Below are 26174 nucleotides of genomic sequence, written 5' to 3'. Positions count from 1 at the left end.
AGTAATCAGGGGTGCGCTTCCAGAAATCCTTATTTCCATTAAGAACATCGTAAGATTGACCGTTTAATTTAAGAATTTGTCTCAAACCCCAATCAGGCATCCTTTAAAAATAAAGGATCCAACATGGTTCTTCAGCGCAGTCCCATAAGTACACCTTCTTTGGTCTCCAACAGGACCGTCTCTGTGAAGATTCTAGAGGGAAAACTTTATGTATTAAGATTCTTAACACGTTTGAAAATTCACCAAGAGCAGATCATATCAGATTTAAAAAATCCCAATGGGTTCCTTTTTTTGAATCGAACTCTTGCTGTACACCACAAATCCGGCTAACTTTACCTTAGTATCCTGCTAGGATGTCTGCAGGACATTGATGATTTCTGGTTTATCAACATTTTCAGTTCCTAACGAACCAACTTCAGCTGTGGGAAACTACCCAACCCCATTTAATGCCTTTAAAGAAGCAGGATTTTTTTAAAAGTGTAACTAAAAGTACTCTCCATGCTCCCCAACCCAGTCGTTAATTCACTATGTGCTTCTTAAACGAACTCCGTTTTGTACCGACCATCGACACCCACCACACTGATAACATTCAATTTAATACTGAAAACTCTCTGGACGTTGGGAATCCTCAGACTTGTGTTAAGATTAAATGTTTCATGTCATTTCATCATGCAAAGTTTTTTATAGATGACTTATGCATTCATTTAAATAATTTAGACTATTAGTACTGCAGTGGGCTGGCACCCTGCCCAGGGTTTGTTCCTGCCTTGTGCCCTGTTTTGGCTGGGATTGGCTCCAGCAGACCCCCGTGACCCTGTGTTAGGATATAGCGGGTTGGACAATGACTGACTATTAATAACTGCAGAATCATATGTTAATATTTCTATATTCTATAAAAGTTTCCAACACTACTGTTCTAAGGTTACAGCTCGTTTCAGTTTCACAGTGATTTTCTGTGTTGCAGTTGGTTATGAAAGACAAAGGAAGGCCAGGGCTGGGGCTGATATATGGTCAGGTCTATAAGTGACTGGACACTGACACAGTGTTCATAATTTTGTCTCCATGTGCCACCACAATAGATCTGAAATAACGTAATCAAGATATGACTGAATGGTAGGCTTTCAGCTTTAATTCAAGGGGTTTCATTTAAATATCATGTGAGCCGTTTAGGAAAGACAGACATTTTTATAGCTGGTCCCCCCCATTTTCAGGGTCTCAAAAATATTTGGATAAACTCACCTAATCCTAAATACAGTAATCCCTCGCTACTTCGCGGTTCACTTTTCGCAGATTCACGACTTCGCGGATTTTATATGTAAGCATATCTAAATTCATAACGCGGATTTTTCGCTGCTTCGCAGGTTTCTGCGGACAATGGGTCTTTTACTTGCTTCCTCAGTTGGTTTGCCCAGTTGATTTCATACCAGAGATGCTATTGGCGGATGGCTGAGAAGCTACCCAATCAGAGCACGCAGTTAACTTCCTGTGTGCTGCTGATTGGCTCAGCGACGGAGTGTTGCATTAACCAGGAAGTCTCATCTCACTCATTCATCATTAACGTGCCAATGCTTCAGGGGCCGTGTCCAAGCACCAACAGAAGATGCAAATGATTGCAGAAAAGGTAAAAGTTTGGATATGTTGAAGGAAGGGAACAGCTACACCGCTGCAGGACATCGATTCTTTTTATTTAAAAAGGAGGAAAAGCATATAAGATGTACGGCCGCAGTGTCCTTTAACCAGGGTGCAAAACGAGTTGCAAGTGGATGTGATAAGGCAGTAGTCTGGATGGAATCTGCTTTAGGAATCTTTGCAACAAGGTCGACGACGTCATGACCGCCTACAAGCTGCTACGTGTACTTCGCTATACAGTAAGTGTAAACTTATCTACCGATTTCATATTGCTTAACAGTTGTCCCTGTTTTTAATAGAGTAAACGGTGGGTTGTAAACAATACAGGGAGGGTTTAAAAACGTGCAAATACACGTGAAATAATTAAATAAATATAGTGTCCCTACTTCGCGGAAATTCAGTTATCGCGGTCGGCCTTGGAACCTATCTCCCGCGATAAGTGAGGGATTACTGTATAACGATCATTGTCCATATTTGGTTGACGGTCCTTTCCAGTCAATGACTGCCTGAAGTCTGAACCCACGGCTTTCTCCAAGTGCTGCGTTTCCACCCCAGTGATGCTTTGCCAGGTCAGCTGTCTCAAGTTTCTGCTTGGACTTTCTGCCTTCAGTAAGTGAACTGCATGTCCAGTTGGGTTGAGGTCAGTTGACTGACTTGGCCATTGAAAAATATTTCACTTTGTCTTGTAATGCACTCGGTTTTCTGTCCCAGTATGTTTGGTCTTGTTGTCCATCTGTACTGTGAAGTGTTGTCCTGTCGGTTTTGTAGCATTTATCTGAATCTTGTGGAATATGGCCGGCCGTTCATCTCGGCCAATACCCCCAAGCCACCAGGTAGAGCCCTGCCTGCAACATAGAGGTGCCCCGAGTTCCAGCAGGGCATCATGGACAGTGGAGTTTTTCATCACAGCCCTGCTGGATACCATGGGAACCTCCAGGGGATGCTCCAGGAAGGCCCAGAGACTTTTGTTTCACCTATAACCCGGAAGTGCGTCTTAGTCACGGCGACACAGTGAATGACACACTTCCAGGTTGAAGAAAAGGAGCTTTTATCTGACCCGGAAGTGTTCACGGTCACATGGACAGAGAGAGGCGAAACACTTCCGGGTCAAGGAATATAAAAGGACTGTGGGAAATCCCAGACGTTGAGCTGAGCTGGGTGGAAGGGTGGCAACGCGTCTGGGAGCGGAGGATTGATTGATTATTGATTAATTATTGTGTTATTATATGAGTATGGTGGAGTGTAGAATGCTTGGTGCACGTTATTATTATAAAATAAAGTCATATTGGACTTTTATCTGGTGTCTGACGTCTGATCTGAGGGTTCAAGGGGTCAACACTGCCTCTGTTATCTGAGCAGACAGTTTAGCGCCCACTACAGCTGTGGCCAAAAAGTTTTAAGAATGACATAAATGTTGGTTTTCACAAAGTTTGCCGTTTCACTGTTTTTAAATCTGTGATTCTTGCTCGCAAAATCAACCAGAATGTTCAAGCAAATTATGGAAAAAAAAACCCATGTAAATCCATTAAGTAGTTCTCTTGTGAAAAGTGGACAGAGAGAGACTGACAGACATTAAATTTTATATAGAGAGACATTAAAATTAAAGAGCCTGGTGCTGATGCCCATTCACACACCCGGTCCCCTTGTGACTCTTCACACCTGCCATACAGGTTACCAGAGCTGGACATGCTGGCGATTTTGCAGTCGCTGAGAGCTTTTTACAGATTTTTCAGGCAATTAGCATGAGAGTGTACTGGCGGGCGTCTTCATCTGAGCCAATCCAACAGTGCGAAGAGGGAAGAAATGGGCAGCGCGTTGGTGACATTTCTATAGGACGCTAGCAGGTATCCTCTTCATGACCGAAGAACAAGACAACACGCAGTGTGGTGCAGGAATTGTCATTGGATGGAAAATGCGCGGCCGTGTTTGACTTGAGTTACTCGAGTTTTTCCATACGCGATATTTTTAGGAAATAAACACACCATCCACTGTGCAAAGGACTTTGGAAATCGGGGTCTTGTTCAAAAAGCGGACACCACTTGTTTTTTTGTTGGAATTCTCTTTATTTTAGTACTAGTACACAAATAATCTTAAACTACAGTAGAGAGGATTAAACATAGTGATGTCTAGCATTATTTGCTCAAATAAGTCCTTTCCAGCGTATTATTGGCGCCACATAAATTCACACAGATATGAATCTAGAAGGGCCCGCTACCGGTTCTCTCTTATGTCTTGGGTTCAGCGTAGCCTTTCTATTCCAACATCAATGGAAAGAAAATTCAGCTCCTTGTCACCAGTCTGAAGCATACAGACCTGGACCTCCTCGCCTTCCAATTTCTTGCTGGCTCTTGATAATTGCGGCGTCTGTAATCGAGGTGGCCACACTCACTGTCCGATCTTCCAGCTGGGATCTGATCTTGTCAAGTCGGATGGGTGGCTAGCAGATGTGCCCACTTGGCTTGCCTCTCTCTCTCTCTGCTTTATTTTTTTTCTCACTTTTGATTTCCCAGCACGATCATTGACCTAGAATTACTAGATGCCTCATGACCAGCCGCATCATACGTCAATGTCGCCGCCATATTGCGAGTGGCACTGCTGTCGAGTGAAGTAATGAATAATGTACTGCTTGGAATTGTACAAACCGCTGTACGCTCCAAACCACATCCCGGGGGATTACATTTCACAGGTAAAGCTGAACAATTGTTGTGGATATATTTGGCCGTTAGAAAATCCCGTTTTATAATCTTAACTTTAGCTACGCCAGGCTAAGCTAGCAAAGCTATGCATTTATGTGCTCAAGTGAGCCTCCAAACAACGTTTTGGTTTAACGTATTTAGTCACTAACTATGTAGATTGTTGTTAGCTGTTGACATGTCTCAAACTTGATGATATTCTTTCTCAAGGAGCACATTTGCCAGTATTAGTGTATAAATGGATATTAATGATTGCATTTAAACGGTTCGCCACAATATGTTGTATGTATACGATACCGTTTTATACGTTATTGTGTTGTCATCAGAAAACATGGTTTACACGTCTAACTATATTAGTTTAGATATCACTTTTGACACTCGCAATAAGGTTCACATATCGTGTCTACTGGAAAACACAGTGAATGCAGCGTCTATCTATATATGTGTATGTATTTAAAACGTGTCATTGCTCCAAATGAAAACAGCTTTACTACAAATACAGTATATCTCTTTCATTAAATGAGACCTTTCCCAGGACGCTCCCAACCTCCATGATCTTACATCCCTACATAGATTGGAAGGAACAGGAAGTAATTCCCATTCTTAGATGTGTGATTCTTTAGAGAATGGGGGGTTTACTGGTACAATACTAAATACCGCTCTTAACATTTAAAGCTCTCCACAACCTCGCTGATCTCCTAAAGACTGACACTCCTCTCATGAACTCAGATCCTCATCTGCAGCTCGACTTTCTGTACTGCTTATCAAACTCGCTCCAAACCAGATCACAGGGATTACATTTCATAGGTAAGGCTGAACAATTGTTTTGGTTATATTTGGCCATTAGAAAATCCCGTTTTATAATCTTAACTTTAGCTACGCCAGGCTAAGATAGCAAAGCTATGCATTTATGTGCTCAAGTGAGCCTCCAAACAACGTTTTGGTTTAACGTATTTAGTCACTAACTCTGTAGATTGTTGTTAGCTGTTAACATTTCTCAAACTTTGAAACTTTCCCAAAGAAATCCACCTCAGGAGGCAGTGGGAGGTCAGGTAGCCCTTAGACGGGATTTTGAGAAAGCTGTCCTGTGATGTGTGCCGTGCTAGTTTGGTAACAGATGCTGTAACGACATCATATGATCAAAGTTACCACTCACTCACATTAAAAAAAACCAAAGGAGGTTTGATGATTCCTTCTGAGGGTCCTGTCAAGGTGGTCAAAGTAGCTGAGCGTGTTATCTGACAGTCGACATTAGCATAAGCTGTCAGTGGATCTTTGATCAGTCAGTTTCTTCGGGCTGAGATTGGTTCAGATGATGGAGCACATCGAGGAAACACAGTTTGAAATGGACAACCATCATTGTATGCTCATGTCTTTAGTTGTATCTGTCATCCACAAACTAAGGCTGCACCATATTGCCAGACTGAATACTCTCAGATCACAGAGTGGCAACACACGGAAAAAGCTATAAGACAGTTCTGTTTCAAGGATTTTAGATCCTATCTTCTGCGGTGGGTTGGCATCCTGCCCGGGATTGGTTCCCTGCCTTGTGCCCTGTGTTGGCTGGGATTGGCTCCAGCAGACCCCCGTGACCCTGTGTTCGGATTCAGCGGGTTGGAAAATGGATGGATGGATGGATCCTATCCTGTAAATATTTAAGTAACCATATTGTGTGTGTGTGTGAGAGAGAGAGAGATTGAGAGAGGAATGAGTGAAATGTTTTTGGAAATTATTAAGCCAATTTGTATACAATAAAATTGTTTATTTTTGTCATTGAGTGGATCATTTCACTGTTAAAAGAAAGACAAAGATAACTGGCAGTAACAGTGCGCAATTCACAATTGGTATGCCAGTTTGCAAAGATACATTTTGAGGGCAGTTTTAAAATGTGTTATTGAATCGAGCTGACGGATATGAGAGGGAAGAGAATTCCCGAGTTGAGGAGCACAAGGAGAGACACTCGAGCTCCCATAGCTCTGAGTTTGATGTACGGTACAGAAAGTCGAGCTGCAGATGAGGATCTGAGTGAACGAGAGGACTGCAAGTCTGGAGGAGATCAGCGAGGCTGTGGAGAACTTTAAATGTTCAGAGCGGTATTTAATATTGTACCAGTAAACTCCGATTCTCTAAAGAATCGCACATCTAAGAATGGGAATTACTTCCTGTTCCTTCCAATCTATGTAGGGATGTAAGATCATGGAGGTTGGGAGCGTCCTGGGAAAGGTCTCTTTTAATGAAAGAGATATATTTGTAGTAAAGCTGTTTTCATTTGGAGCCATGACACGTTTTAAATACATACACATATATACAGTGGTGTGAAAAACTATTTGCCCCCTTCCTGATTTCTTATTCTTTTGCATGTTTGTCACACAAAATGTTTCTGATCATCAAACACATTTAACCATTAGTCAAATATAACACAAGTAAACACAAAATGCAGTTTTTAAATGATGGTTTTTATTATTTAGGGAGAAAAAAAATCCAAACCTACATGGCCCTGTGTGAAAAAGTAATTGCCCCCTTGTTAAAAAATAACCTAACTGTGGTGTATCACACCTGAGTTCAATTTCCGTAGCCACCCCCAGGCCTGATTACCGCCACACCTGTTTCAATCAAGAAATCACTTAAATAGGAGCTGCCTGACACACAGAAGTAGACCAAACGCACCTCAAAAGCTAGACATCATGCCAAGATCCAAAGAAATTCAGGAACAAATGAGAACAGAAGTAACTGAGATCTATCAGTCTGGTAAAGGTTATAAAGCCATTTCTAAAGCTTTGGGACTCCAGCGAACCACAGTGAGAGCCATTATCCACAAATGGCAAAAACATGGAACAGTGGTGAACCTTCCCAGGAGTGGGCCGGCCGACCAAAATTACCCCAACAGCGCAGAGACGACTCATCCGAGAGGTCACAAAAGACCCCAGGACAACGTCTAAAGAACTGCAGGCCTCACTTGCCTCAATTAAGGTCAGTGTTCACGACTCCACCATAAGAAAGAGACTGGGCAAAAACGGCCTGCATGGCAGATTTCCAAGACGCAAACCACTGTTAAGCAAAAAGAACATTAGGGCTCGTCTCAATTTTGCTAAGAAACATCTCAATGATTGCCAAGACTTTTGGGAAAATACCTTGTGGACTGATGAGACAAAAGTTGAACTTTTTGGAAGGCAAATGTCCCGTTACATCTGGCGTAAAAGGAACACAGCATTTCAGAAAAAGAACATCATACCAACAGTAAAATATGGTGGTGGTAGTGTGATGGTCTGGGGTTGTTTTGCTGCTTCAGGACCTGGAAGGCTTGCTGTGATAGATGGAACCGTGAATTCTACTGTCTACCAAAAAATCCTGAAGGAGAATGTCCGGCCATCTGTTCGTCAACTCAAGCTGAAGCGATCTTGGGTGCTGCAACAGGACAATGACCCAAAACACACCAGCAAATCCACCTCTGAATGGCTGAAGAAAAACAAAATGAAGACTTTGGAATGGCCTAGTCAAAGTCCTGACCTGAATCCAATTGAGATGCTATGGCATGACCTTAAAAAAGGCGGTTCATGCTAGAAAACCCTCAAATAAAGCTGAATTACAACAATTTTGCAAAGATGAGTGGGCCAAAATTCCTCCAGAGCGCTGTAAAAGACTCATTGCAAGTTATCGCAAACGCTTGATTGCAGTTATTGCTGCTAAGGGTGGGCCCAACCAGTTATTAGGTTCAGGGGGCAATTACTTTTTCACACAGGGCCATGTGGGTTTGGATTTTTTTTTCTCCCTAAATAATAAAAACCACCATTTACAAACTGCATTTTGTGTTTACTTGTGTTATATTTGACTAATGGTTAAATGTGTTTGATGATCAGAAACATTTTGTGTGACAAACATGCAAAAGAATAAGAAATCAGGAAGGGGGCAAATAGTTTTTCACACCACTGTAGATAGACGCCGCATTCACTGTGTTTCCCAGTAGACACGATATGTGAGCCTTATTGCGAGTAGTAAAAGTGGTATCTAAACTAATATAGGTAGACGTGTAAATCGTGTTTTCTGATGACAACACAATAACGTATAAAACAGTATCGTTTACATACAACATATTTTGGCAAACCGTTTAAATGCAATCATTAATATCCATTTATACACTAATACTGGCAGATGTGCTCCTTGAGAAAGAATATCATCAAGTTTGAGACATGTCAACAGCTAACAACAATCTAAATAGTGACTACATATGGTTAGCCAAAACGTTGTTTGGAGGCTCACTTGAGCACCTAAATGCATAGCTTTGCTAGCTTAGCTAAGGTAACGATTATAAGACGGGATTGTCTAACAGCCAAATATATCCACAACAATTGTTCAGCCTTACCTATAAAATGTAATCCCCCGGGATGTGGTTTGGAGCGTACAGCGGTTTGTACAATCCCAAGCAGTACATTATTCATTACTTCACTCCACAACAGTGCCACTCACAATATGGCGGCGACGTTGACGTACAATTCTGTTTGGGAAGCCGCTGGGAGTGACTGTTGGGTGCTGTGCGAGTGCGCTTTTGGCACTTGTTGCGTCCGGCGTCCGTGTATATACACAACCTTCCTAAACATTACCAAACAAAGGTTTTATATGCGGTGGTGTGTGCGTTTAGGCGGCGGTTGTATTGTGACCTGAAGTGTAGTCTACAGGTTGTGTTGTGTTGTTTGGGTGCTACCTACCAAGTCTGGGAGGCTGCTGGGTTTGACTCTGCGGCGCTGAGTCGCAGTGCGCGTGCGCTTCAAGTGAGCCTGCGTCCGTACAACCTTCAGTTAGTAATATGGATTCGGTAGTTAACAGGGAGCCAGTGAAGTTGAGAGAGAATCGGTGTGATATGTTCAGTGGATTTACAACAGCAGGTTATTATCCTGGCAGCAGAATTTTAAAGAAGTTGTAAGTGATGGATAAGTTTTTGTGGGATGCCAGATAGAATAGCATTACAGTAATCTATACAGTGAGGTGACTCGGGCATTAACCAATACTTCAGTACTGTGTTGCATAAGAACCGGACAAAGTCTAGAAATGTTTCGGAGATGGAAGAAGGCAGCCCGAGAAATGTAACTTATATGGGAAGAATTATTTAATAATATTATTTAATAATTGTCATTAGTGTATAAATGGATATAAATAATTGCATTTAAACAATTCGCCAAAATCTGTTGTATGTAAACGATACTGTTTAAACGTTATTGTTTTCCATCAGAAAACCCGGTTTCCACGTCTACCTGTATCAGTTTAAATGGCACTTTTGCCACTCGCAATATGGCGGACGCGCCGATGTATCATGTCGACTGGGCAACACAGTGAATGCTGCGTCTATCTATATAGGTCTATGAGCACGATGAGCTGTTGTCAAGGCAACCGCAGTGACATTGACTGGACCCCGGATGTTGACGTGGAAAGGGTCCTTTATGTTTTAGCTGCCGCCTCCATTGACTGTATTTCTTTCACTACAGATAACATTACTTTCGTAAAGGAAGAGACGATAAACAGACTAAGACACTATGTGACAGAGTTAAAAATGCGACATGGATCATAGTAATAAAGTTAATTACATTTATATAGTCTCAGTAATTTACCAAAACCAGCTTTGTTCCACTCGAAATAGGAACAGCGAGGTTAATCATTCCAACAACAAAAAGAAAAACATGTGGCGTCCGCTTTTTTAACAAGACCCGGACATTGTTTCTACCAAATTAACTTTCATTACTTCTGTATTGCTTCTTTACCCTTTACCCACAGGGTGGTGCCTTAAGTGTGTAAGCTGTGTTTTTCCCCCAAAATGATTTGCGAAAAACCGTTTAAATTTTAACTACGTGTTTTTCAGATGATAAATTGGAATCCCTTACCCACTCCCTAAGTAATCGACTGCCTGTTGTTTCACAATTAGTAACACGCAACACAATTCACGATACAAATATGTTCCCAAAATATAAAAATATTTATTAACAAAATTGGAAAAATAGCGATAGATTTATTTTAGATAAGTCCAATCAAAATGCCCATATATTATAGATTACAGAAATTAGAATACTCACACGAATTGCAACACATACAGGTTCAGGAAGTGTACTTAAACCTATATGCACTTTTAACACTTTGCTTTTCCCAGCGCTTAAAATTTCCATCCATCGTCCAACCAGCTATATCCTAACTACAGGGTCACGGGGGGTCTGCTGGAGCCAATCCCAGCCAACACAGGGCGCAGGGCAGAATAAAACCCCGGGCCCACACATACACACTAGGAACAATTTAGAATCACCAATACACCTAACCTGCATGGAACTCACACAGACTTGGGGAGAACATGCAAACTCCACACAGGGAGGACCCGGAAAGTGAACCCTGGTCTCCTAAATGTGAGTAGCAGCGCTACCCACTGCAACACCATGCCGCCCTGAACTTGTTTATTTTAAGTTAAATCAACTTAAAGCAGCAGTTTGTTCAACTTGATACAACTCTGTTAATGTGACATCTAAGGGAATTATGTCAAGGTAACTAGAAAGAGCAAAGTAATATTAACAAACATCCATCCATCCATTATACAACCTGCGATATTCAAACTACAGGGTCACGGGGGTCTGCTGGAGCCAATCCCAGCCAACACAGGGCGCGAGGCAGGAAACAAACCCCAGGCAGGGCGCCAGCCACTTAACATCCCACTGTTAAAAGACAATAACAAATCTATTATATGAGAAAAACTAATTACTATAACCTCGCCTTAACTGAACAACTTTATGGGCCCACACAAAATAAAAATATTAAAACAAACCCCCTTTTTGTGGCAGGCCTGGTCAACACTTGGGTAGATACGTGGTGGCCAAAAACTGAGGCCCAGTCACACTAAAGGCGGAGTGGTGGCTCTGAGGCTAGGGATCTGCACTAGCAATCGGAAGGTTGCCGGTTCGAATCCCGTAAATGCCAATAGGGACTCTGCTCTGTTGGGCCCTTCAGCAAGGTCCTTAACCTGCAATTGCTGAGCGCTTTGAGTAGTGAGAAAAGCGCTATATAAATGCAAAGAATTATTATTATTAAAGAATTAATGAGCCAAACTAAAAGGTCACAGTACTCACAACTAAGCGGTCAGTCTCTTATCCAAGCGCAGACAAGATTCACTGTTGGAAGATGGCGATTTTTTTGAGAAAGGGCACAATGACTTGATAAATTAATAGGTTAATAATGGAAAAAAAGTGTGAAATATGACAAACCACATACACAATGACCCACCCCATGTCCCCAACACCAAACTAACAAGGTCCACGACTGTCTAGTAGAGCAAGGGCATTTGATGACAGATGTGTGAATGAAAACTTTTCTGAAAGCTATGTAAAGTTTGTCCTACTAGGTTCTGGAGGCGATATGGGGTTTGAGAGCACTACCCCAGATGAAGGCATATCTAATCAGTACAAACTCAGATGGTCAAGCAGGGACGGGTTGGGATCCAATAGTGTGTATAAGGCACATTAAAACAGATGGATGATCACTGTCCCCTCAGCCATGCCTTACATTCCTTTGTAAAATGCCCTGCCTGCTGCATCTTCTTCCCAGCAGCCCCTGCCCCCTCCAAAGCGATCCAATAGTTATACCACTGGGAGATGTAGGCCATTTAAAAATTAGTGCTTCTACAAATAATTAAATATGGTCTTTTAGAGTGCAATGTTGCAGTAATACTGAGATCTCCCCCCCCCCCCCCCCCCCCCCCAACAAGAGTGCAAAAAACGCACCATAGAACAAATCATCCGTGTCCTGCTTGGCCACCTCCATCGGACAAAGACTATCAGAAAGTCCTTATTCTCCTTTCTTGCTTATGCTGCATTGTTCTGCATCCTATCCCATCCAAAAAGCCCTCATGTATATAGTGACCCACCCAATTAAATGCACATCAGCAGAATTGAATTACCTCCACTGTGTGGAACTCACATGGTCATTACTCCCACTCCCCAAATCAATGATATGAAGAGTACACGACATCCACCCTGCTACCTCTCCCCAGGAGATGATCTCCACCTCCAGGCCCTTTTTTAAACTGTAGGAGTGGAGAGGGACTAGGGTCCACTGAAATCAAGGCTGCCTTAACCATGTGGATAGGACATCAAATTTGGGGGTGGGGTTCAGGCACACCACAGAACATTTCCATTGCCAGATATGCCAGTCACCTGTACTGCAAATGGAGCAACTGAACCAGGTCCCATATAGAATGGACAATATAGGAATTAGACACTGGATGAATGCCTGGTCTCCAACCTTGCATAACATTTGCTTCAATGTGTACATTTGCAATTAAAATAAAATCACACACAAACCAGCTTACCTTTTCATAAGCTTATGGTTTATTAATTTAAATCCACTGTAGACAAGGGTATACCAAAAATCAAGTGCTTAGTGCATATAAACACCCAGCCCTGACTGCAGTGATTAAATCACAACCAAACGGGACAAAGTGCCCCCTTAAATATGTATGGTATCCGGAAGGTGTCAAATACCCAAACAAAACCTAATGGCCACATATCAAGCATCCAAAAGGATATTACAAATATGGAAAAAAGGGTGGAGGTTAAGGGAAGGCATTGGTCTTGCCGAAACGAGAAATCCATAGAGACCAGTTGCTCCCATGGAGCTTAACCAGAGGGTAATCCTAGGGATAATGGATTCAAGAGGACAAACCAGGACATGTAAAGGTAAGCATTATACTCCATTACAGGGAACCCAGTAGAAGTTTGGATGGAATAGAACCCAACTGCCATGAAATCAGTGATACATATGGGTCAAAGTGTTGGCTAATGGTATTTAAAAAATGGTGGTAGATCCACAAAAGCCACCCACTTCTGCAGAACTACCCAATAGCATCTTGCACCAACAAAGAATTTCAAACTGGTGGGGGAGGGAGAAAAAAAAAAAAAAAAAAAAAGCCCATTACCTCCTATCAATATTGGCACAAGTCCTAGGAATGTTAGGGTCTCTACCAACTCCAAAAACAGTATGGGTGGATAGGGCACCCCAAAAAAAACACCTTCTGTACAAGCCCAATGAGGCAGCCCACTCTTGGTTGGGTTCTATTAGAGCCAATTGCCCAAATCAGACAATATAAACCAGTCATGTAATCAAAAAACGGTTTTATTAACATTTCAGATTCACTTTTTGCCAGTTCAACCTTCTTACAGCAAGTACAGCCAAAATGAGCATCACCATCACGAGGGTAGCTGCAGCTCCTAGCACCAGGTATCCAGTGGGGAGAGAGGCTGTAGGAGAAGACAAACAAAATGACATTTACTCTCAAATTCTCCAGATCATGGATAGCACCAAGGATCATTTTTGACAAGTAGTAACCAGGGCTAATCCAAGATCAAGATGGATTGTTACCTTCTTGCTCCAGCCTGGAAGTTTCCACCTGGTCAGCCTCCAAGATTACAGGACCACTGTGAAGGAGCACATTCTTCCTGGAAGAAGAAATTTTTGCCACCATATCTGCAGCTCTGCCAGATCCTGAAAGCAGAAGGGGTAGGATTAAACCTAACAACCCACAGGAAGTAGCCAGACTACCCAGACCAACACAAGGAAAACCCAACGGCTTGGAAATCTCTAGCTCTGTTGGTCTTAAACTTTCAAGCATGTATTGCATTAAAAAAAAAAAAATAAAGTGGTGGGTACTGTGCCAAATGCCTTACTAGAACAAAGTGATCACAGGATACTCACTTCTTGCAGGGCAGCTCTGAGTACAGGGATCTGTGGTAGAAGGATAGCAGGCAGCAGCAACACAGTAGATGAAGATCTAGAGATTAGAGGAAAACGTCACTATTGGCAAAAACCATACTCCGCAAGTAGTTGTCAGCTACTGGGAATCCTAAGTTTATTCACCAGACCATGGTGACAAAACAATGCCAAAACTATTCCCACCAACACCCCCCCCACCCCCCCCCCCCCCCCCCCGCGGCCACAAAACCCACCTGTTCAGTCAAAGCTTGCTGAGCAACAGGATCCACAAAAGCAAACATCTCAAACACAAATCTCCTGTAATGACTCGGGTAGGCCACTCCAGATGTGCTGTCCACAGTCACCAAGCTGGTCAAATAGTTGTCCCCTGTGTATGGGCACCTTAAAAAAAGGTAGACATCCAGTCAGCACTGACCAGCCAACCTCTATACCCCACCCTCCTACAAGTCAGTCACCTACCCATTAACCAGAAGGCTCCACTGGGGCTGGCTGGAAGCAGAAGGTCCTGGGGTGACCCAGCAGTCCCCAAGAGTCAGCACAAGGTTAGGGTCAGTCCTGTTCACGATGTGAACTTCCACAGCCACAGGATCCCTCAGAGTTTTGGTCACTGGGTAATCAGCATCCACATAGTAGGACCCATAGGATGGATCTGGCCAGGGAAAGGAGGGGGCATGACTTTGCAGCAATCACACCTTAACTACATCTGATCACCAAAAACTCCAATCTGCATTTAAGATATTTTGCTTTCTAGTCACCCTGGGAATAACCCCCCCCAGTACCTGTTGCAATGACCAATTCCAGGTCAAATGGCCCTTGCTCTACTACTGGAAGAGGTGGCGCCACAGTATACACCTCAGCCTCCACTTGCACATCCTGGCTTCCCGAGTAGGTGCACTGGAAGAACAACCTGAGGAGAGAAACCACCACATCATAGCAGGTAGAGCACATTTAGGGTTAGAGGAATCAGGTTCAGAAGCCTTACTTGTAGACACTGTCCCTGGTGATGGAGCCATCTGGACCACTGCTCACAGTGATGGCAGCAGACATGGTGTTCTGGTAAGTCACATTGCCACCAGCCAGCTGAAATAAGGACAATACAATCACTGCTGGCCACCAAATATGCAAGTTTGGTGTCACCACCTTTAGGTCAGCAGCAAAACATTGTTCTAAAGTTGAACTACATATGCAGAGCAATGATTTAAAATGTGTCGAGGATTGGTGCAACATCTGAGACTCGCCAGGTTAAATACAAAACGTCAGTAGCAGGATAGCCCACTCTAGTGCTAGATATCCCCCAGATGGAGTCTCACCTGAACTGTGCTGCCACAGGCACTGACTGGAAACTGGTACATGACAAAGCTGGACAGGCTGGTCACAGGGCTGCAACTGGGGGAACTGCTGTCCACCAACTGGATGGACCCAAGATCCAGGGGAGGAAGAGTCACATTCTCAGACACCACCACCACAAACTGGCCATCCAGGGTGCACTGCACAGTCACTGGCCAAGGCAAACAAGCATGAATATCCAGTAGCAGTAACCTTTGCTCACTCACACCCCCCAAACCACTCACCATCATTGGCATAGTAGCATGGACTGGTGCTGCTGCTCGAATCGTAGCAACAGTTGTTGGCTTCACAGTCTGCTTGAGTGATGGATGAAGACCCTCCACAAGGGAGCTTCTCACTGTCAGCAACTGTGCAGCTCTCTGCAACACTCCCAGATCGGCGAGCTGCGATGGTCAAAAACCTCAATTAGAAGATGCAAAGCCACTTGTGGTGCTAGCCCAGAAGAGAAGCATACCTGGCTTAGGGCATGTGAATGTTTTCACATTTGATCTTGATCCAACAGCAATGGTCACGACATACTGGGCGCCCTACAGAGAACAGGAGACACTCAAAGCCCCAATACAAGATACACAGCTTGATTAAAAGTGCCACCAACGGCTACAGCGTTGGCGCTACTCACCTGCTCAGAGACGTAACCATACGGGGATAACAAGGGCACTTTTAGTGTGGTGCGGCCAGACTTCACACGGAAAACGACTCCTGGGAGATCTTTGGTCACCTTTACCAGTCCGCCTGTCATTTCTGAGAAATAAAGAGATGTGAACGACGTGTACTTGAAAACGTAGTCGCGGAAAAGACTCAGCGATCGAGAGCATGCCGCACGCACTCTGGAGAAACACGAGCGGAGTGCCAGCAAATGACAGCATCATCGTCTTGTCTTCGTCGTCGCATTTCTTAGTCACGTCCCCTGATCGAGCAGATGCAAAAGGAGCGTTCGCTATCCACACGACCAGCCAAAAAAGACACCAACAATCCAAACGCACCATACTGTAAATGTACCAAACAGGAACACGACATAAACAAGAAAGGGCGCGCGCGAGTTTAAATAGTCAGCGGCGGCGCGCACAGGTGACTCGTTAGTGAGCAGGCGCGAGAATGGAGCGCGGGAAATCGGCAGTCCCTCTGCTCGTGCGGCTTTATTGAGCAATCAGCACGTCACGGGATATTACTGATACGCCCAGAGGAAAACCGTGTAGAAATGACCGCTATGCAGGTGGATCTGTCTGTTAATATAATGAGGGAAATCAGGAAACATCAAGGAAGAAATGTGACAAGTACGAGTATTTCTAAAGAGGGACTGTGTAAGTGAAGCTGGTTTAGGAATGACCCGGCGCTGTGATGGAAGAAATGACTTTTGTCCTGCACATACCCAATTTATAGCTTGTTAGTATTAAATCTGTGAGGGGATTTAAAGTGACTTTTAAAGAATTCTCACCCGATGGGAATTCCAGTACGTATCCTACCATTCATTGTATAGAACGGTGGACATTTAATTTAATAATTACTTAACCGATCCTTCATTCAATCTGTTTAAACTAAAACACCCTAACCGTATTGTAAATGTGAATTTACATAACTCTGGTAATAATAGTCACTTGGGGAGGTCCATATTATTAAACCTGATGTAAAATAAATAAACGTCTGCCTGTTGTCTGTTTCAAGTGGCACACTAATGACAACACACCAGTGGGCGCCGAGCCTCGAGATCCCAGTGGTGTGTACGGGGGGCTGAGGTTCACCCCTATCCTTCATGAGTGGTCTTTTCATCCATCCATCCATTCATTATCCAACCCACTATATCCTAACTACAGGGTCTCGGGGTCTGCTGGAGCCAATCCCAGCCAGCAGGGTGCAAGGCAGGAACAAATCCCGGGCAGGGTGCCATGCTTCTACAATTTTAACTTTGTGTACCAGGAACAAGCCACGTGATTTTCCACAAAGATTCAAGAAGCATATGATTTTCATGTGAATATGATTGTTCTTTTTAAGGAGTGCCAAAACCCTTCCATTTTCTTACTTTATCTTTTCCACTCATTCAATGCGACACTATTCTAATAGATATTTTTTCTTGTCAAAAGGCTTTGTTCAGAGTTACATGAAATAAAATTTGTGTAGAAAATTATAACAATGGTACCTTTATGTAAAAACACTGTACAGTATCTGTACTTCAACAATAAGAGACAATGTTCATTTAATTTATTGGATTTCATGTTTGTTTGAGTTTTACATGAAGGTGTTTTCAGAGCCGGCCCTAGACAATTTCGGGCCCAAAGCAAACTGATACTGAAGGCCCCATAAGGGGCCCGACCCCTGGAGCTAGGGGGTCCGAGGCAGAGCAAGCGATTTCCTGCATTCTGAGCTGCAGAAATGCGTTTTCCCGGCATCTACAACCATCACTTTTTGACGATTTCTGTTTGACACAGACAACCGTAACCGTAACACACTGACAGGAGCCAAATTCACAGGCTGTCAGCGCAGACTGTCGTACAAGGCCCTGAGTGAAGGGTATGAGTGATGGAGGTCGGAGCGGGCCCAAATAAATGTCTTTAGTGACGATACATTAACAGGTAAAGCTACATTTTAGCCAGCTTTTGCTGTTTCCACCAGGCAGCACGTGGAGGTAAATAGCTAGGCCAAGCACTTTTTTTTTTTTGCATTTTATATTTTTTATATATATATTTTTTATTTTATGAAGATGAGATCCACATTATTTTGTTTTTACATTTTTATTCGGTTTTAAAGCTTGTTTTCATACTTTTGAGATATTCAGATTTCCGTATAAAATAACTAACCAGCAGATATTGAAATTTATTTCACACAAAAGACACTTTTCGAACCTTGGCACTGGCAAACTCATGAATAAGTTCAGAATAATCAAGAGATTCGACTAGCTCTTGCTCAATTGAAATCAATGCCAGACTATTCAGATGTTTGTGGCTCATGGAGCTTCGCAAGTAATTTTTGAGAAGCTTGAGTTTTGAAAAACTCCTCTCCGCCGAAGATACCGTTATAGGCACAGTCAATGCTATTCTGAGAGCCGCAGCAACATTAGGCATGACAGTTGCCAACTCCTTCTCATACAGATAATCCAGTGCTTGCATGGCCGTTGAGTTGCTACGAACTAAACTGGCAAAAATGCGAATTTCACTGCATAGTGCGTGTGGATCAATGTCTGATTCATTATTCTTCAAGTCAGTTAATGCAATTTTCAAGTCCATAGAGTATTTCATCAAGGTATTATCATCCATGGATGATATTAACTGATAATTGTGCAGAAATCCAAAATTGTCGAAATGCTGTTTAATTTGATCAAACCTCTCATTCATGGACATGATTGTTTGATCCAGAAGGACAAGAAAGAAGTTTGTGTGAAACGTTTCCTTTGGATCAGTTATTAACTCATTTCGGACTTCATAATCGAAATGCCGCTTTGTTCGTCTCCTGCGTAAACTGGTTACTGCAGGAAATGCGACATCCTCGGAAGGCAACTCCAATTCATTAGTGAGCTCTCTGGCTGCAGCTTCTGCTAATTCTAGTCCATTTTCTCTGTATGAAACCAAATAGTCAGAGACACTGTTGATGCATTTGAGAGCAACATCATGGTGCATATTTTCATTTTGCAAAATTTTGCTGGCTACATTGTTCTGTGAAAGAACGTCGTACCAAATCGCTAAAGAAACAAGAAATGGAAAATTTTTCAGCTGCTTGGCTAATGCAGCGGCTTCAGTTCTAGCCTTAGGATCTTTTGTGTGTTTTTACCTGCATTATTATCAATCTTTAATTTAATATTGTTTTTTGTATCAGTATGGCAGCTTCTGTAGCCGAGGATCAGACCACCAAGGTCCCCGCCTTCGGCCACCACCCAACTCACGCTGCACCCAACCTCCTTGGCTCCTTCCATAGGTGGTGAGCCCATGGGAAGGGGGACCCACGTTGCCTCTTCGGGCTGTGCCCGGCCGAGCCCCATGGGTGCAAGCCTGGCCACCAGGCACTAGCCATCGAGCCCCACCTCCAGGCCTGGCTCCAGAGGGGGGCCCCGGTGACCCGTGTCTGGGCGAGGGAAAACGCCATCCAAATTTTTTGTTCATCATAGAAGGTCTTTTGAACCACACTTTGTCTCATCCCTTACCTAGGACCAGTTTGCCTTGGGTGACCCTACCAGGGGCATAAAGCCCCGGACAACAGAGCTCATAGGATCTCTGGGACACGCAAACCCCTCCACCACGATAAGGTGGCGGTTCGAGGAGGGGATGATGTTTGCAGATGATGTTGTCCTGTTTGCTTCATCAGGCCGTGATCTTCAGCTCTCTCTGGACTGGTTCGCAGCTGAGTGTGAAGCGGCTGGGATGGGAATCAGCACCTCCAAATCCGAGACCATGGTCCTCAGCCAGAAAAGGGTGGAGTGCCCTCTCAGGGTTGGGAGCGAGATCCTGCCCCAAGTGGAGGAGTTCAAGTATCTCAGGGTCTTGTTCATGAGTGAGGGAAGAATGGAGCGTGAGATCGACAGGCGGATCGGTGCGGCGTCTGCAGTGATGAGGGCTCTGCATCGGTCTGTCGTGGTGAAAAAGGAGCTGAGCCGCAAGGCAAAGCTCTCAATTTACCAATCAATCTATGTTCCTACCCTCACCTATGGTCATGAGCTATGGGTAGTGACCGAAAGAACGAGATCGCGAATACAAGCTGCTGAAATGAGTTTCCTCCGCAAGGTGTCTGGGCTCTCCCTTAAAGATAGGGTGAGAAGCTCAATCATCTGGGAGGGGCTCAGAGTAGAGCCACTGCTCCTCCGCATCGAGAGTAGTCAGATGAGGTGGCTCGGGCATCTGATCAGGATGCCTCCTGGACGCCTCCCTAGTGAGGTGTTCCAGGCACGTCTAACCGGGAAGAGGCCCTGGGGGAAGACCCAGGACATGCTGGAGGGACTATGTCTCTCGACTGGCCTGGGAACGCCTTGGGATTCCCTCAGAAGAGCTAGAAGAAGTGGCCGGGGAGAGGGAAGTCTGGGCATCTCTGCTCAAGCTGCTGCCCCCACGACCCAATCTCGGATAAGCGGAAGAGGATAGATGGATGGATGGATGGTATCAGTATGCTGCTGCTGGAGAATGTGAATTTCCCCTTGGGATTAATAAAGTATCTATCTATCTATCTATCTATCTATCTATCTATCTATCTATCTATCTATCTATCTATCTATCTATCTATCTATCTATCTATCTATCTATCTATCTATCTATCTATCTATCTATCTATCTATATATCTATCTATCTATCTATCTTTAGAATCTTCAGAAACATCTACCAGCGCGTCATACACAGAGCCTATTTGGAATCTGACAGCTTTAACACTCTCAATCCTGCATTCCCATCTAGTGTCACAAATGCGCTTCAGAGTGAAATTATGAATCTGCCAGCGTACTGTAGAAGCACTAAACAGTAAATAGATCTGAGGTAACGTTCCAAAAAGCGACATGGCAGTTGGTGACGATTTAGCCATATCTCCAACAAGCAAATTAAGGCTATGACAACCGCATGGGATGTAGAATGCTCATGGATTTTTATCCAGTATTCGTTTTTAAACGCCACTGTGTTTGCCTTTCATATTGGAACCGTTATCATATCCCTGTCCCCTACAGTTACCTAGGTCCAATTTTAACTCCGAGAGCATCTGTAAGCATTGGTCTGTGAGATTGGAGACAGAGCTATCATCAACGGCTATGTATAAAAAATACTTTTTTTTCCACCATAATTTGCAAATAAATTCTTCAAAAATCAGACAATGTGATTTTCTGGATTTTTTTTTCTCATTTTGTCTCTCATAGTTGAGGTAGACCTATGATGAAAATTACAGGCCTCTCTCATCTTTTTAAGTGGGAGAACTTGCACAATTGGTGGCTGACTAAATACTTTTTTGCCCCACTGTATATGGTTGGCAGATATTTCGTGACTGCACACGTCTCGGGACAAATTTCTCCAATCACCACAACCATCAGTAGTCATTTTGATCTGGATATTCGAGAATAACTTGCAGCAGAAACAAAAAACTGCATTTTTGTTCTTTGAGTAAACAAGCCAGAGCCTGTCAACAAATTCCCCATTTGGTAATTTTCGGGAATAAAAGGAATCAGAAAAATGGCACCCATCATCATTCGTCGGATTTTGAATCCCGGTTTCACAAAAGGGCCCCTTTTGGACTAGGAAGACACGTTCCTTGTCGATGATTGCTGCACCCTACAAACCTGGATCTCCCCATCTAAAAGAATCAAAATCATTATCAGCCTCGTCGTGATCTTCATCTTTCTGGTTAGAAACCAAAACGGCTGGCAACGCCGCTGAACCTGACCAAAAACCCATGTCCATGTCATTCTTAACGTCATCGGCTTCTGACTCCTGGGACTCGGAGTCGGATACAGGTTTGTGGGGCTTGGATGGCGTTGCGGTATCTTCGACTAATGGAAGTTCAGTCCTGGTGCTAGTGCTGCTGCTGCTGCTAGAGATAACCGTTTTCGTTAGAAAGCGTTGCAAAGCGCCTTTTTGGGTAGCAAAGAATTCATCTTTCGCAGCTTTTTCTTTACGTTTTTTGAGCACCTGATTTGTATTTCTTTGGCGGTGGAACTGAAGACATTTGGAATACAATAATTTCAAACTGTGGAAATTCGGCAAGGCCTAACGACTATCTACAAGACATTCTTTCTAACAAAGTGGAAATATATTATGAAGGAAAGTGATGGCTTTACGAAAAGAAGGGCCCATTTTATGCTCTGTCGAGAATGCAGTGCGGCCCTAACCCTGACCCTAACCCTGACTGAAGCGTAAGTGGCCGCCTACTGAGGACAGAGGCACAGATGAGCCGTTATAGGCGGCAACAGGCCTGAGTGAAGTGTAATGAAGATTGGAGTACCGAGTGGAGATGTCCACGTGGAGTAATTAGGTGATGGAATATGTTGCCCGTGAATTATATATATAAAAAAATTAGTAATAGAGGTTGGAGTGAAGGAGTCTGTTGCTCCATTGGGCCTTCCGCAGCAGCGTCGCATCACAGGGAAAAAAAAAACCTTGTTAGGCGCAGTGGGCCCCCTCCAGCTGTGGGCCCGAAGCGGTCGCTTCGTTCACTTCGCCCTAAGGCCGGCTCTGGTGTTTTCTGGGCATCAATCCAGAGAAAGGGTCTAAAGCCTAGCATGGGAAGGTTGTCAGCCAGCTACCTGGAAGAGTGATCCAAAAAAACAAAAAGTCAGTGAGGGGTCTCTCTTCTCAGAAAACTCACAGATTTCCAGTGCAGTGCAGTGTAAGAGTGGTAAGCATTGGTGCTGTAGAGCAACGAAGAGCAACAAGAAAGACCCTCATTGTCCTGCACTCTGAACCTTTAGATGAACACACTTCACTTACGACAGAGAGAGATTGCTCTGCAGGTGGACCCCTGAAGTTCACTAACTCGTCTATATTCAGCATATTCTTTCCCCCTGTGTAGTTGTTAACTGGTGTTGTTTTTGGGCTCTCACTCTTTTCCAGTTCTCTATAAGAGATGGTGAACTACTTTGTTCTTGCACGGCACTCTTCAGCATGTGCAGGTGCAGAGTGGCACCCTCAACTCTCAAGGCGAGATGCAAGAATAGATGATATTACTCACAGGGATACAGATTTGTTCAAAAACATCCAAACCAACGTAGAAAACAATGAACATAAATGACAAACAACAACATCTGTCCATCAGCTATTGTGAAGTCCTCCTTAAGGTGTGATTATGGATGATGATGTTAAAACAACAACAAACATTTTCATACAATTGATGGAGCTCAAAGTGCTTTACCGGATGAAGAAAGAGAAAAAAAAAACAAAATATATAAGAAAATAAAATTAGGCAATACTAATTATCATAGAATTAAAGTAAGGTCCGATGGCCAGAGAGGACAGAAAAAAACAAAACAAAAAAAAAAACTCCAGACAGCTGGAGAAAAAAATTAAATCTGCAGGGGTTCAGAGGTCACGAGACCACCCAGCCCCCTCTAGGCATTCTACCTAACAAAAATGATCTCAATCAGTCCTCATGGTATTCAGGCTTCACGTGGAAGAACTTGATGATGACGGTCATGTGGACTTCTGGCCTCTAATCCATCAATGTAAGGACATCACGGTGCTTTGATGAGGTGGTGGGGGTGCAGATCACAGATCACAAAAAACCAGAAAAAGAACAGAAAAGAAAGTAGGGGTTAGTATGGATTGTAGAGCCCCTGTGAATGATAATGATAATTCAATGCATAAACAGAGCATCAGGATTACTCTAAAATGAAGCTACAGTCATATGAAAAAGTTTGGGACACTCTCTTAATTCTTTGGATTTTTGTTTCTCATTGGCTGAACTTCCTTCTAATATATGACATGCCTTATGGACACAGTAGTATTTCAGCAGTGACATTAAGTTTATTGGATTAAAAGAAAATATGCAATATACATCATAACAAAATTAGATAGGTGCATAAATGTGGGCACCCCAACAGAGATATGACATCAATACTTAGCTGAGCCTCCTTTTGCTAATCTAACAGCCTCTAGACACTGTCCTCCTATAGACTTTGATTGAGTGTCTGGATTCTGGATAGAGGTATTGTTGACCATTCTTCATATAAAATCTCTCCAGTTCAATTTGATGGACAGCCTGTTTCAAATCATCCCATAGATTTTACGAAGATCTTCAAGTTAGGGGACTGTGACGGCCATTCCAGAACATTGTACTTCTCCCTCTGCATGAATGCGCTGTGCAAGAAAGGACAGAGCTGGTTATACTTCCTTAGAAGGCTGGCTTCCTTCAACATCTGCAATAAGACGCAGCAGATGTTCTATCAGACAGTTGTGGCGAGCGCCCTCTTCTACGCGGTGGTGTGCTGGGGAGGCAGCATTAAGAGGAAAGACGCCTCACGCCTGGACAAACTGGTGAGGAAGGCAGGCTCTATTGTTGGGATGGAGCTGGACAGTTTAACATTTGTGGCAGAGCGAAGGGCGCTCAGCAGGCTCCTATCAGTTATGGAGAATCCACTGCATCCACTAAACAGTGTCATCTCCAGACAGAGGAGCAGCTTCAGCGACAGACTGCTGTCACCGTCCTGCTCCACTGACAGACTGAGGAGATCGTTCCTCCCCCAAACTATGCGACTCTTTAATTCCACCCGGGGGGGGGGGGGGGGGGGGGGGGGGGGGTAAACGTTAATATTTAACATTATACATAGTTATTGTCTGTTTTTTCACCTGTATTATTATCATTCTTTAATTTAATATTATTTATTGTATCAGTATGCTGCTGCTGAAGAATGTGAATTCCCATTGGGATTAATAAAGTATCTATCTATCTATCTATCTATCTATCTATCTATCTATCTATCTATCTATCTATCTATCTATCTATCTATCTATCTATCTATCTATCTATCTATCTATCTATCTATCTATCTAGATTTCCAACTGTGTTTTGGCTCTTTGTCTTGTTGGAATATCCAACCCCAGCATAACTTCAACTTTGTGACTGATGCTTGAACATTATCCTGAAGAATTTGTTGTTATTGGGTTGAATTCATCCGACCCTCGACTTTAACAAGGGCCCCAGTCCCTGACCTAACCACACAGCCCCACAGCATGATGGAACCTTCACCACATTTGACAGTAGGTAGCAGGTGTTTTTCTTGGAATGCAGTGTTCTTCTTCCACCGTGCAAAGCGCTTTTTGTTTTGACCAAATAACTCCATTTTTGTCTCACCAGTCCAAAGCACTTTGTTCCAAAATGAATCTGTCTTGTCTAAATGAGCATTGGCAAACAACAAGCGACTCTGTTTGTGGCCTGAGTGCAGAAAGGGCTTCTTTCTCATCACCCTACCATACAGATGTTCTTTGTGCAAATTGAAATGTAGAGTGATGTACAGATACACCATCTGCAGCAAGATCTTCTTGCACATCTTTGGAGGTGATCTGTGGGTTGTCTGTAACCATTCTCACAATCTTGCCCAAATGCCGCTCCTGGATTTGTCTTGGCCTGCCAGACTTGCTGGGTTTAACAGCAACTGTGCCTGTGGCCTTCCATTTCCTGATTCCATGCCTTACAATTGAAACTGACAGTTTAAACCTCTGAGATGGCTTTGTGTAGCCTTCCCCTTAACCAGGAGAGTCAACAATCTTTGTTTTCAGATCTTTGGAGAGTTGCTTTGAGGATCCCATGCTGTCACTCTTCAGTGGAGAGTCAAAGGGAAGCACAATTTGCAATTGACCACCTTAAATACCTTTATATCTCATGATTGGACACACCTGTCTATGAAGTTCAATGCTTAACGAGCTCATCCAACCAATTTGGTGTTGCAAGTAATCAGCATTGAGCAGGGACAGGCATTCAAATCAGTGACATGACAAGGGGAGCCACATTTGTGCACAGCCAGTTTTTCACATTTGATTTCATTTCATACATCTAAATACTCTGTCACTAAAGATCTTTGTTCAGAAAACACCACAGTACTCAGATGTTCATAGGAAATGAAAGACAGACCACTGTTATCTTTTTTGTTGAAAGGAGAGTCACTTATTATGCAGACTGAGAGGGGTTCCTAAACTTTTTCATATGACTGTATGAGAAAGTCATGTTAAAGTAATGAGCTTTTAGCAGTTTATTAAAGTGCTCCACCATATCAGCCTGTTGAGTTTCTATTTGTTAGATATTCCAGATATTAGGTGCATAATAGATGAAGGCCGCCTCACTACTTCTTTTATGTTTAGCTCTTGGAATTCTAAGCAGACCCTCATTTG

General features: G+C 43.4%; 3 protein-coding genes across 6 annotated transcripts in view; 2 read left to right on the top strand and 1 right to left on the bottom strand.

The window, feature by feature from the left end:
* The window catches only part of LOC114641732 (zona pellucida sperm-binding protein 4-like), a 144982-nt gene that overhangs the window by 10319 nt on the left and 108489 nt on the right, over positions 1-26174 (top strand). The window lies entirely within an intron of this gene.
* The window catches only part of LOC114641560 (zona pellucida sperm-binding protein 4-like), a 126638-nt gene that overhangs the window by 46878 nt on the left and 53586 nt on the right, over positions 1-26174 (top strand). The window lies entirely within an intron of this gene.
* On the bottom strand, positions 13456-16432 carry LOC114641616 (zona pellucida sperm-binding protein 4-like). 2 transcript variants are annotated; one of them, XM_028790655.2, is made up of 12 exons: positions 16228-16432; positions 16021-16142; positions 15856-15928; positions 15626-15784; positions 15365-15552; positions 15037-15134; positions 14834-14961; positions 14514-14703; positions 14288-14435; positions 14037-14112; positions 13671-13826; positions 13456-13582 (listed from the first exon to the last, which is right to left on the bottom strand). In XM_028790655.2, exons 1-11 carry the CDS (start codon positions 16385-16387, stop codon positions 13687-13689), a joined length of 1482 nt encoding a protein of 493 aa, XP_028646488.2. In that variant the 5' UTR covers positions 16388-16432; the 3' UTR covers positions 13456-13582; positions 13671-13686. The 2 variants fall into 2 exon arrangements, with proteins under 2 accessions (XP_028646488.2, XP_051783478.1); XM_051927518.1 differs by having other exon boundaries at positions 13704-13826.

Source organism: Erpetoichthys calabaricus, chromosome 5 (assembly GCF_900747795.2).
Source record: "Erpetoichthys calabaricus chromosome 5, fErpCal1.3, whole genome shotgun sequence".
Lineage (NCBI taxonomy): Eukaryota > Metazoa > Chordata > Cladistia > Polypteriformes > Polypteridae > Erpetoichthys > Erpetoichthys calabaricus.
The sequence above is the reverse complement of the archived record's forward strand: the minus strand, read 5'-3'. Positions and strand labels throughout refer to the sequence as shown.